The following is a 13,952-nucleotide window of genomic DNA, read 5'->3' on the forward strand; positions in this document are numbered from 1 at the left end:
AGGACCTGGTGGACGGAGAGTGTGATGAGTCTGAGGCATTATGGGTGGAACTGCATACAGATGCGCGTAGTTCAAAGTTAATCATTGGAGTATGTTATAGACCACCCAATGTTAATGAGGAGGTGGAGACTCAGCTCCTTGCACAGATAGAAAGGGCTGCAAGGGCTGGGACAGTGATAATAATGGGGGATTTTAACTACCCAGAAATTGACTGGGGTAATGGCACTGCTGGGACAGTTAAAGGGCAAAAATTTGTAAACCTATTACAGGTGTCTGTATGTGAGAAATGATCTCAAAGCGAGTGAGAAAGAGGACCTGGTGGACGGAGAGTGTGATGAGTCTGAGGCATTATGGGTGGAACTGCATACAGATGCGCGTAGTTCAAAGTTAATCATTGGAGTATGTTATAGACCACCCAATGTTAATGAGGAGGTGGAGACTCAGCTCCTTGCACAGATAGAAAGGGCTGCAAGGGCTGGGACAGTGATAATAATGGGGGATTTTAACTACCCAGAAATTGACTGGGGTAATGGCACTGCTGGGACAGTTAAAGGGCAAAAATTTGTAAACCTATTACAGGACAATTTTATGGTACAGTTTATTGAAGCCCCAACTAGGAATGATGCTCTGTTGGACCTGGTAATCTCAAACCATGCAGAACGTATTACTAATGTTCAGATAAAGGAACATCTGGGTAGCAGTGACCATAACATGATTTCATTTGATGTTAGCTGTAAGCAAAAATCACATACGGGAAAGATAAAAACACTTAATTTCAAGAGAGAAAATTTTCAAAGGATGAGGGCTGCTCTCCAGGACTTAGACTGGGAGAGAATATTGGCACCAATGGGCACAGAACAGAAATGGGAATTCTTCAAAAAGCTTGTTTGTGATCTCACGGCAAAGTATATTCCCATGGGCAATATGTTTAAAAGGTTAAAAATAAAGCAGATGTGGCTCATGGCCAAAGTTAAAAAAGCTATAAACTATAAAAAAAGAGATTTCAAAAAATATAAAAATGAAGGAACGCTAGTGTCATTTAAATGTTACAAGGAATATAACAGAATATGTAAAAAGGAAATCAAGGATGCAAAAATTCTAAATGAAAGACAGATTGCAAAAGACAGTAGGACAAACCCCAAAAAATTCTTCAAATATATTAATAGTAAAAAGGTCAAGTCTGAGCATGTAGGCCCTTTGCAAAATAATCTGGAGTGGGTGACTGGGGACAAAGAGAAGGCTAACTTATTAAATACTTTCTTCAGCTCTGTGTATACAAAGGAGCATGGGGGAGCTCATGTCAATAATGGGGGTGGTACTGACGCAGCCCCAAATCCACAATGGCTCATAAGTGATATGGTCCAGAAATATTTGGACAGAATAAAGGTGGATAAAGCACCTGGACCTAATGGCATCCACCCACGGATCCTAAAAGAATTGAGCTCTGTAATTTCAAAGCCATTGTATCTAATTTTTAGGGACTCATTAATGACAGGAATAGTACCACTGGATTGGCGCAGGGCCAATGTGGTGCCTATATTTAAAAAGGGAACAAAGTCTTTACCAAGTAATTATAGACCCGTTAGTTTAACTTCTATAGTTGGGAAGATACTGGAGGGATTAATAAAAGACCACATAGATGAGTTCTTGCAGGAAAAAAATATTTTGAGCAACAGACAGCATGGATTCATGAAAGACAGAAGTTGTCAGACAAACCTGATTTCTTTTTATGAGGTGGTAAGTAAAACCTTGGACAGAGGAGTGGCGGTGGACGTGATATATTTGGATTTTGCAAAAGCGTTCAATACAGTTCCGCACACACGGCTCATGTGTAAGGTAAAGTCTACAGGTTTGGAAACATCAGTTTGTAGATGGATAGAAAACTGGCTAAAAGACAGAATTCAGAGAGTAGTGGTTAATGATTCTTACTCTGAATGGTCTAAGGTTATCAGTGGTGTACCCCAAGGTTCAGTGCTGGGACCCTTACTTTTTAATATCTTTATAAATGATATTGGGTCTGGGATCAAAAGTAACATTTCTATCTTTGCAGATGACACCAAGCTATGCAGTGCAATAACGTCCTTACAGGATGTCACCAATTTACAAGTCGACCTCAATGCTCTGTCTAATTGGGCGACTATGTGGCAGATGAGGTTTAATGTTGAGAAATGTAAAGTTATGCACTTGGGGGCTAAGAATATGCATGCATCATACATGCTAAGGGGAGTACAACTGGGGGAATCCATAGTGGAGAAGGATCTGGGGGTTTTGGTAGATTATAAGCTCAATAATAGCATGCAATGCCAAGCTGCGGTTTCCAAAGCGAGCAAAGTCCTTTCCTGTATTAAGAGAGGTATGTACTCCAGAGAGAGAGATATCATTTTGCCCCTGTTCAAATCATTAGTAAGACCTCATCTGGAATATGCTGTTCAGTTTTGGGCACCAGTTCTCAAAAAGGATATCAGGGAACTGGAGAAAGTCCAGAGAAGGGCAACCAAACTGATAAGAGGCATGGAGGAACTCAGCTATGAGGAAAGATTAGAGGAACTGAATTTATTCACTCTTGATAAGAGGAGATTAAGGGGGGATTTGATCAACATGTACAAATATATAAGGGGTCCATATAGGGAACTTGGTGTCGAGTTATTCACTTTACAGTCAACAAAGAGGACAAGGGGGCACTCTTTACGTCTAGAGGAGAAGAGATTTCATCTCCAAATACGGAAAGGTTTCTTCACAGTAAGAGCTGTGAAAATGTGGAATAGACTCCCTGCAGAGGTGGTTATGTCTAGCTCAGTGGATTGCTTTAAGAAAGGCCTGGATTATTTCCTAAGTGTACATAATATAACTGGGTACTAAAATTTGTAGGTAAAGTTGATCCGGGGAAAATCCGATTGCCTCTCGGGTGATCAGGAAGGAATTTTTTCCCCTGCCTTAGCAAATTGGATCATGCTCTGCTGGGGTTTTTTGCCTTCCTCTGGATCAACTGTGGGTATAGAATTGGGTATATGGGCTGGTATGATATTTATTATATATATATATATATATATATATATATATATATATATTTTTTTTTTTTTTTTTTTTGGTTGAACTGGATGGACTTGAGTCTTTTTACAACCTGACTAACTATGTAAGATTAGAGAGTCTAGGGGCGAGAATTCCTGTAAATTTTTTATAATATATATATATATATATAATTTTTTGCATCCATCTAAGATCTCTTGTTCTGAGCATGGGGCATTCAAGCTTCCTTGCTGTGACTCCAATAGGGATGGAAGAGACAAAGATTTCAGCCAAGAATCCATCCCACGAGCGGGATCAGACCCTGGAGTGGACAGTAGGGTTTGGAAATAGGAGGTGAATAACTGCAGAACCTCCGTGGGATGGGAGACCAATTGTCCCTGTCTATTTTTCAGTTTATAAACATGCGTCGGTTGGAGGGACTGATGGAGCTTTTGAGTGAACATAGCTGAGACTGAGTTACTATTAAGAAGGAACCGGGCCTTAGACCACGGAGGGACTTCTCAGTTCTTTCTGATAAGATAGTATCTAACGCTACTCATTTTTGATTAACCTGTCTCAGGATCTCAGGGAAGTGAGATTGATAATGGATGATACAGCCTATTTAATTCTTGTGTAAGAGAACAGATTTCAGCAGTTCTTTGCCTTTTATTGGTAGTAGCCAGTTCTATGAAGTGGCCTCTAAGGACCGCTTTATGAGCTGCCCTAAGATTTAGGGAGAGGTTTCTTTCAGATGGTTCAGCATGAAATATTCCTGTAGTCTATCAGTTATTTGGGAGACCACTTCAGGGTTTGTGAGTAGAGAGTCATTCAGCCTTCAGGTAGCTGTCTGAGGGCACAGCTGATGTAAGAGGCCTGAAAGTAGACCACATGGTGGTCAGACCAGGTGCAGGTATGGATGGAAGCTGAGATGAAATTAGTCAATAATATAGGAGTGCTAAAAATATAATCCAACCTGGAGTATCTGTCATCAGTGTGCGAATAATGGGTAAATTCCCTCACACCCACATTCATGGCCCTCCAGGTATCAATTTAGGTGATGCGACTCCAAAGATCTCTCAGTGATCTAGTATACGCATTAGCCACGCTACCCGCCCTACTTCTATCCAACCTAGAGTGTGCTACCAGGTTGAAATCCCCTCCAACCAGCACACACATGTACAGTATTATAGCTGTCTAGGACCTGAAAAAAGACTGATAAAAAGTGCTTTGTGAGGAATTCGGTGCATAAATGTTCGCAATGGTTATTGCTCTCCCTTGGAGTGTGCCCTGAAGAATCAGGAATCTGCTCCCTGGGTCCTTGTATACATGTTGCACATCCAGTAATACTGTATTTTTTATAAATATGGGCACACCCCTAGACTTGGACTCAAAAGTAGTAGAGTAGTGCTGTTTATACCATTTTTAAAAGTACTGGGGGTGATTAGTAGAGGAAAAGTGCACCTAGATCTTTATAAAATTTAAAGGCTTTTTTGCATTTCTGAGAGGAGTTAAAACTCCTCATTGTGGCTAATTACACGGAGACCCATTTCAAGGATAAGGAACGAGCTGTCTTAGATATAGTGCTAATCTGTAGTCTAGTGGGCAAGGACTGGTTTGTATGTTTAATATATTGCCTGCCTGACTGAAGGTCATTGCCCCCTATGCAGGAGTCCATCTCTAATGCACACACAACCATTTTTTCCATCAGAGTAAACTCTGAGCCCTTGTACACACGGTCGGAGATTCCGACGGAATGTGTCCGATCGGACCGTTTTGTCGGATAATCCGACTGTGTGTGGTCTCCATCGGACTGTTTCCATCTGAGTATCCGACGGACCAAGTTTTCCAACTTGTCGGTAAAATTTTCCGACAACATGATCCGATCGGACCTTGTCCGATCATGTGTAGAGAATTCCGATTGGACAAAGTGCCACGCATGCGCAGATCAAATTCCTACACCAAAGCTATTGGCTACTAGCCTGAACATAGTGCCGTCGTAACAAAATAACGTCATCACTTTCTGAACGATCGGATTTTCCGACAACTTTGTGCAACCGTGTGTATGCAACAGTTTCTGACAAAATCCGACTGATTTGGTTGTCGGAATGTCCGACCATGTGTACAAGGGCTGACAGTCTTTCCGACGAGTTCCGCTGAAACAGACTTGCCTACACATGATCATTCCAAAGTCCTTTTGTTTAGAACACGATGACGTACGACGGGACTGGAAAAATTAAGTTCAATAGCCAGTAGCCAATAGCTGCCCCTGCGTCGTTTTTGGTCCATCGGAAAGATTTAAAACATGTTCTATTTCTAGATCTGTCAGAATTTTTGAAAATAAAAGTCCGATGAAGCCCTCACACGATCGCAATATCCGATGAAATTATTCCATCAGACCTTTTCTGCCAGAAAGTCCGGTCGTGTATACGCGGCATAAGGATGTGCCAAAAGAGCCAGCAAAATAAACCATTTCAGACATACAGTAAATATGAATCCGCCATAAAGACGCTGAGAGAATATTCCTTTTGTGGTCGCATCAGTATGCATATCAACCACAAAAATAATAATAGAATAAAATAAGGAAAAAAAAATATACGAACTAAAAAAAAAAAAACATTAAGGGGCCAGGAGGGTAAGACCCCCCCGCCACAATTACAACTTTCTGTGGCCTAATCAGTCCAATACTCAGTCAGTGCTTCATCTCCTACTCTCCAGGAATATCTGGGAGTGTGTCTCAGAGATTTGTAGTTTGCCACCCTCTCATACAGGGAACCCGAAGGGGATAGTATTGGAAGTCAGAAAAGCAACTGTGAGTAGGGGGACGATACAGACGGGCGTGAAGAGATTTAGCAGAGGTAACTGATGCTTCAAGATCAGACTAGGTGTATGAACTGTCTTACAGCTTGAGTGCCAATAATTATGCAGGATAAGGAACACTTCCGACCAGCTTGGATCAATCCTCTCAGTCTCTGGATCTTCTCCTGTTTCTCCAATCTCGTTGAGGTGAAGGAGTGGCCCACATTGGGGTTGGGCGAGGAGTAGAAGGGAGTCATGGAGCGGTGTGTGGAGCCAATAGGCCCAACTTGATTAACGGGTCCTTGCCCTCTGATAGATTAGTCACCGTTTAGATCGTGCCATTGTGGGGAACCAAGAGCTTAAAAGGTAAGCCCCATCTATAATGGAGATAGATAGATAGATAGATAGATAGATAGATAGATAGATAGATAGATAGATGTAACCTCCTTCATCCACCTCCTCTTCTCCAGCGTAGACAAGGAGATATCCAGGTAGATTTGGATTGTGACCTCTTCGAGTTGAATTAAGGAGGTGTTTTGGGAAGCACGGAGGATATTCTCTATCACCAGGAAGTCTTTTAGACACATTGTTATGTCGCTTGGGGGCTTTTCTGGAGGTGGTTTTAGCTGTAGGGCCCTATGGATCCTATCGCTTGTGAAGGAGGAACCTGCACAATTGGGAAGCAAGGAGTGAAATATTTTTTCACCACGGATTGTAGGTCTACACAATAATCAGATTTAATTAAGGTTTTACAATACAGAAAACAGAACAAAGAAAAAGAATGAATATAAAGAGTAGGTATTACATAGTTACCTAAAGAGATCAATAGCACACATAGGGGTTGATTTACTAAAGGCAAATAGACTTTGCACTTTGCAGTTGCTCCAAAGCTTAGTAAATGAGGTAAGGCTTCACTGAAAATAATACCCAATCACTGCAAATTATACCCAATCATATGCAGAGAGAATTAAAAAAAACAAAATTTTTTGCTTGCACATAATTGGATGATAGAAGTCATCAGAACTTCTGCTCATTTACTAAGCTCTGGAGCAACTGCCCTTTGCAAAGTACATAGTCTATTTTCCATTAGTAAATCAATGCAAAGAAACAGCCAGAGACATGTCTGACCAATCAGTACACATCCAAGTGTGTTTCATAGCAGTACAAGACTTTAGAGCCCCTTCAGACTGAGGCAGTTTTCAGGCATTTTAGCGCTAGAAATAGCACCTGTAAAGCACCTGAAAACTGCAATGGGCGCTTTCACACCTGAGTGGTTCGCTTGTAAGGCGTTACAAAAAGTCCTGCAAGCAGCATCTTTGGGGTGGTTTGGGAGCAGTGCTCCCAAAATGGCACTGCCCATTGCAATGAATGGGCAGCGCTTCCGAAGCGCCTGAAAACGAGCAGCGCTTTATCACTAAAGGCCGGTGCCTTCAGTATGAAATCAGCCTTATGCCGCATATACACAATTGGTTTTTCCATCAGAATAAACCCCAATGGTTTTTCCGACAGAGTTTCAACGGAGTTCCACTGAAACTGTCCTGCGTACACAAGATCACACCAAATTCCGACCGTTTACAACACGCACGACAGGACTATAAAAAGGGAGTTCAATAGCTAGTAGCCAATAGCCTCCATCTCATACTTGATTCTGAGCATGTGTGGGTTTTTTGCACGTCGGAATTGCCACAGACGATCGCATTTTCGGATAGAAACTTTTACTGACTGAAAAATTGAGAGCATGCTCTCAATCTTTTGCTGGCTGGAATTTGGTCAGCAAAAGTCTGATGGAGCGTACACACAGTCGTATTTCCCAATGAAAAAACTCTCTTCGGTCTTTTGCGTCCCGAAATTCCGATCGCGTGTACACAGCATTAGAGTGGTAGCCAGAATACAAAAAAGGGTCAATAGCACAGTCAGTACACAAATATGATCACATTGGTTCATAGGCCAACAGACCTTTCCAAGCCTGTATTGTGGGTGGGCTAGGTTTCTTCCAATGCACACTAATAATGTTCCTGGCATAGAAAAGTAGAACGTTTTAGAAGGTTCTAACTGATACAGTGATGGGTAAGGTTTCTGGTATAAGAAGCAAGACTTACCACTTTCCACTTTCTATGTTGCGGCATGCTATACAAAAATGGCAACACCCCAATTCAGTGTAAAAATTAAAATAAAAAGTAAAATAAATAAGAAAACATTTTTTTTTAAATCCGCCCTGTCCCGCCAAGCTCGCGTGCAGAAGTAAACGCATACGTGAGTAGCGCCCGCATATGAAAATGGTGTTAAAACCACACATGTGAGGTATCACCGCGATCGTTAGAGCGAGAGCAATAATTCTAGCCCTAGACCTTCTCTGTAACTCAGCAACTGTAACTGTTACTCGGCGTGAACTTCATCTTTCACAATATTGGGCTAACTTTATAGAAATTGGCTAACTTTACTGTTGCCTTATTTTTTAATTAAAAAAAGTGATTTTTTTTTCCAAAAAAGTGCTTGTAAGACCGCTGCACATATACAGTGTGACAAAAAGTTTTGCAATGACTGCCATTTTATTCTCTAGGGTGTTAGAAAAAAATATATATATAAGCGCTATGCAAACTGTTGGTGCTATATAAATCCTATATATACATAAATATCATTTAGTTGAGCTTTACATTTACTTTAGTTTTCAAAGAGTTTTATTGAATATTCCAAAAACAAGGAACAAACTGTAAGGCCCCTTTCACACTGAATTGGTTTTCAGGCGCTACATCGCTAAAAATAGCGCATGTATAGCACCTGAAAAAAAATGGCCCCTTTCACTCCAGTGTGAAAGCCGGAGGGCTTTCACACTGGAGCGGTGCGCTGGCAGGACGGTGAAAAAAGTCCTGCTAGCAGCATCTTTGGAGCGGTGAAGTAGCGGTGTATTCACCGCTCCTAAATCACTCATACCCATTGAAATCAATGGGGCAGCGTGGCTATACCATCGGCATTGCGGGCGGTTTTAACCCTTTTTTAGCCGCTAGCGGGAATTAAAACTGCCCCGCTAGTGGCCGAATACCACCGACACCGCTCCTGCCCCAGTGTGAAAGGGGCCTATATAAATAATCATTTCTGAAGAAATCAATAGACTAGGGTATAGTAAAGGAGCATAGCTTCACATTAAGAATTAATGCACCTGTACATTGCCCTTTAACAGGCGGCTTGCGGACGCGCCGCCGGGAGCTCCGTGACCGTGATTGTGTGTCCCCCAGACTCTATGTCTGCGGGGATATGTAAACAAGCATCTCCCCGTTCTGCCTAATGACACTGTCACTAATCACAGCTCCCTGTAATCGGGAGCGGTGATCAGTGACGTGTCACACACAGCCCCTCCCTCCCACAGTTAGAATCACTCACTAGGACACAGTTAACCCCTACAGCGCTACCTAGTGGTTAACCCCTTTACTGTCAGTCACATTTACACAGTAATCAATGCATTTTTAATTGCACTGATCACTGTATAAATGTGAATGGTCCCAAAATTGCACCAAAAGTGTCCAATGTGTCCGCCATAATGTCGCAGTCACGAAAAAAAATCACTGATCGCCGCCATTACTAGTAAAAGAAATCAATTATCAATAAAAATGCCATGAAACTATCCCCTATTTTGTAGACGATATAACTTTTGCGCAAACAAATCAATAAACGCTTATTGCAATTTTTTTTTTACCAAAAATATGTAGAAGAATACGTATCGGCCTAAACTGAGGAAAAAAAAAAGTTTTTTTATATATTTTTTGGGGAAAGGTGATCAAATACCACCAAAAGAAAGCTATATTTGTTTGGGAGCCTTGTCGTACGATTGTCAGTTAAAACGATGCAGTGCCGTATCGCAAAAAGTGCTCTGGTCAGGAAGGGGGTAAATTCTTCCGGGGCTAAGGAGTTGTAAAGGCAGAAGGTTTTTTTATCTTAATGTATTCTATGTATTAAGATAAAAAAAACTTCTGTGTGTAGCAGCTTCCCCAGCACCCCCTAATTACTTACCTGAGCCCCATCTCTCTTCAGCGATGTCCACGACTGTCTTAGCCAGCCGTTACTCTCCTCCTGATTGGCTGGGACACAGCAGCGGCACCATTAACTCCTGCTGCTGTCAAAGTCAGTTAGCCAATCAGGGGAGAGAGGAGGTGGGGTGGGATCGGACACACGAGCTGTGACTTGGCTTGGGTGCCCTCATAAAAAGCTGCTTGCTGTGGGGGCACTCGAAAGTAGAAAAGGGCCAGGAGAGCTGAAGAGGGATCTGAGAAAAGGAGGATCCAGGCTGCTCTGTGCAAAACCAACTGCACAGAGGTGGTAAGTATGACATATTTGTTATTTAAAAAAAAAAAAAACGAGACTTTACAATCACTAATTTAGACAGGCTCAAAGATTTCTCCTTTTGTTTGTTAAGATATAACACATTAAGACAAAAGGAGGAGATAAGAAGACATTAAAAATTTAATTATGCAAAATCAAAATAAATGACAAAAAAAAAAGGGGGGGGGTTGAGGTGGAAGGAATGGGAAGGGTATCACATGTGGTCTAGTTGCAGAAGCAAGACGATTATATAGTGATATTAAATTATATTAATTACAGGGAAAAGAGGGTAAGGTCGCTATTTAAGTCATTGACATAATCTACCCATGGACTCCAAATTTGAAGGTATTTAGTATGTGTATCATTAAGAATTGAGGTTCATTTTTCATTTGTCATGGTCCCAAGAAGACGTTGTTTGACTTCAGCAAAGGGTATAGTTGTCTGCTTCCAAGCTTTAGCTAAGGTTTGCCTAGCTGCCAGAAAAACACGTCCCATCAAGTTCTTTTGAAGTTAATTGAGATGTGAGTTGGGTTTATGTAGGAGAGCTTCCCAAGGATCTCGTTGGAGAGTAACATTGAGAACCAAATTCAGTAAATTATAAACCTTAAGGCCGCGTACACACGCGGGGACTGTTCGGCCAACTTTGTCCGCTGAACAGTGTTTCGGCGGACAGTCCGCCCGTGTGTGGGCTTTCAGCGGACAGTTTCAGCGAACAGTCCGCTGAACAAGGTTTTTCGGAAATTCCGAAAAACTGTCCGCTGAAACTTTGTTTCAGCGAACAGTTCCCTCGTGTGTAGGCTTGTTCGACAAACTAAGTTCCGCGCATGCTCAGAAAGGATTTACACGCCGAAAGTTATAATGCAGTGTATAGGACGTCGTATTTTTCATCCCGTTGTACGTGCCGTTCACGTCATCGCGCAGGGTTTCAGCAAACTGTTCGTTCGTCGTGTGTGGTCATGTCCGTCCATGCTAATTTTGAGCGGACTGTTTGCCGAAACTGTTTGATGGACAAAGTTGGGCGAACAGTCCCCGCGTGTGTACGCGGCCTTATTTAAACCAGGGGTCTGGTTTCTCTAGAATGAGATCTTAAAAAATAATTGACTATTTCTGTGCAGGTGATGCCATCCGTGGGTACAAGAAAGAAGACAACCAGAATGCAATGCCCTTCAGCACCTACGATATCGACAATGATAATTGTTATCCTTCATGCTTCTTCAATGGCACCAAAGTAAACAGCTGCAGTCAGCACAACAACAAGAGCGGCTGGTGGTTCAGCAAGTGTGGTTTAGCCAACCTGAATGGAGTCCACCGTGTGACCAGAGGTATAGACATAGCAGGCATTCAATGGGACACGTGGAAGGAAAATGATTCGATTGTCAAGATAAAGTCTGCTTCCATTAAAATCAAGAGAACTCATTATCCATTTTTTAAATGATGTTTATGTTTGAAATTTTTATATCGTTTTTAGAACATCATTATTGTATATACAATGATTTATTTAAAGGACAACACGTGGAAAACAAAAAACAACAACAAACACGTAGATGTATTTAACCTTGTGTACTTTATGTTTTTAGATGTACTTTTTTGGAATAAAAGAAAATAATATTTATAAGGTTTTGGGCCTGTAGCAGTATGTGATGCCTGAAACAGTGACCCTGATTTTAGGGGCATAACTACAAATCATGGGAGAGATAGATAAGGAGAGCCGTCCATATCAAAGTCTTTATTTAGCTACAGAATAGTGAAGATAAGAACAGCTTTATTTATTATGGAATATTGAAGATAAGAACAGCTTACATGTTTTGGCGAATAGCCATGTGTGCTATGACTAAGGCTATTTACCATAACATGTAAGCTGTTCTTATCTTCAGTATTCTGTAGCTACAGTAAATAAAGACTTTAATACGTATGTGCAAGTTGTCGGCTTTCCTTATCCATCTGCATTCTGTTCAGGACATTTGGAGCCAGATCACTGACTATTCAGATTCCTCACATGTCTATTCTGGAACCCTGAAGTGAGCGCTGCATCTATCTTTCATTTACAAGTCATGGGGTCCTATAGCAAAGTTTTGATGGGGTCCCCCAGCAGATTCCTACTTGTCACCGATCTTGACAAAAAGTATGTCTAAATCAAGGACGGTAGCAGGTGAACGGTCAGCATAGAGATGGCAGCAGTTCAGCAAATTAACTTTGTACATTCATTTTTCAGCTTACTACTCTATAAATTTTAAATTTTAAATCCTCTCATCTGTTTCACTGTGACTATTAGGGAAGAGTAACCAGGGGTGACCCCTACAGAACCCCCAGTAGGAAGCGTAATGGAATACTTCGATACCCAATTATTGAACAAAAACATTAAATTATATACATTTTATTTGTACAAAATTGGTAAAAAGACATAGATGCACAATTGTAATAAAACAGCAATTCATGATAATCTCAACAGACAGTAAGTTGCACAAACTTCTTTTTAACTATTTATTACACAATAAATAAAATCTATATATTTTTAATGTGTTTGTTCAATAATTGGGTACTGAGATAGTCCATTACTCTTCCTACTGGGGGTTCTATTGGGGTCAACCCTGGTTACTCTTCTCTAATATCCAATTTAGGATGATGGTACCCCTTCAGTCCATAATGAATGCCGCTGCCAGACTCATCCACCTTGCCAGCCATTCAGTGTCCTCCACCCCTCTCTGCCAATCCCTTCACTGGCTTCCACTCACCCAACGAATAAAATTCAAAGTACTAACAATAATTTACAAAGCCATCCATAACTCTGCCCCTAGTTACATCACTAACCTAGTCCCAAAATACCAACCAAGCCACTTTCTTCGGTCATCCCAAGACCTCCTGCTCTCTAGCTCCCTTGTCACCTCCTCCCATGCTGGCCTCCAGGATTTCTCCAGAGCTTCTCCCAACCTTTGGAACTCCCTACCCCAATCTGTCCGACTGTCCCCTAATCCATCCATCTTTAGACGATCCCTGAAAACCCTTTTCTTCAAAGAAGCCTATCCTGCTTCTAACTAACACTGTTTTACTTCCTCCATCAGCTCATCCCTCCACAGCTATTACCTTTTGTATCAATTGCCCCTTCCTTTTTAGATTGTAAGCTCTAACGAACAGGGCCCTCTGATTCCTCTTGTACCAAATTGTTATGTAACTGTAATGTCTGCCCTCATGTTGTAAAGCGCTGCGCAAACTGTTGGCGCTATATAAAACCTGTATAATAATAATAATAATAATAAACATGTTCACACATAGAGGTTCACATGCTCTTTTCACTGTAACAGCAAGCAAATGCTGAAAGAGGTGGTCTAGTAGTCAGGAAAAAATAATAATTTCAGTGCTGCCCAGGATGACCACAAGCTCTGCGGGCAATAAATCAAGATTAATGTAAGATCTAAACAAATTCATTTACTGGTCAGCCTGCAAAGGGGATCTGTGACCAATGAAAAATTTTGAAGTCTCCTCCTGTGTGTTTACATTGACTCTTCTTAAATGGAAATGTCACAGAGAGTATAGTGTCATTGTCAACAGCAACCTCTGCAATCCTTAACAATGCAGCCCTGGATCTGTGTTATATTCACATGCATTTGCCTCAATAGCCCCACTCTAATGGGGCCACTTCTACCCCCAGGCCCCACAGTAGCTGTGTGGACTACTATGGCTATTGTTACACCACTGCCTGATTTAGTCACGGAGCAGAGAATGATCACTTTCAAAGTGAATATTTATTTAGCTTAGTGAATGTTATGCCAACAATCATCAAATTGTGTGCAAGCACAAATCCTATATTTTTTTTTTACATTTTAAATTAATTTTTACTT

The 13,952-nt window shown here is 41.3% G+C and overlaps 1 protein-coding gene across 1 annotated transcript in view; it reads left to right on the forward strand.

The window, feature by feature from the left end:
• ANGPTL5 (angiopoietin like 5) overlaps window positions 1–13,297 on the forward strand; it is a 97,118-nt gene extending 83,821 nt beyond the window's left edge. Inside the window, exon 8 of the mRNA XM_077484644.1 lies at window positions 11,232–13,297. Coding sequence (XP_077340770.1) covers window positions 11,232–11,551 — 320 coding nt within the window. The 3' untranslated portion in view covers window positions 11,552–13,297. The remainder of the gene's footprint in view (window positions 1–11,231) is intronic.
• The last annotated feature ends 655 nt before the right edge of the window (window positions 13,298–13,952 follow it).

Source organism: Lithobates pipiens, unplaced genomic scaffold (genome assembly GCF_037356315.1).
Source record: "Lithobates pipiens isolate NorthernLeopardFrog02 unplaced genomic scaffold, aLitPip1_a1.2 Scaffold_16, whole genome shotgun sequence".
NCBI classification, from domain to species: Eukaryota; Metazoa; Chordata; class Amphibia; order Anura; family Ranidae; genus Lithobates; species Lithobates pipiens.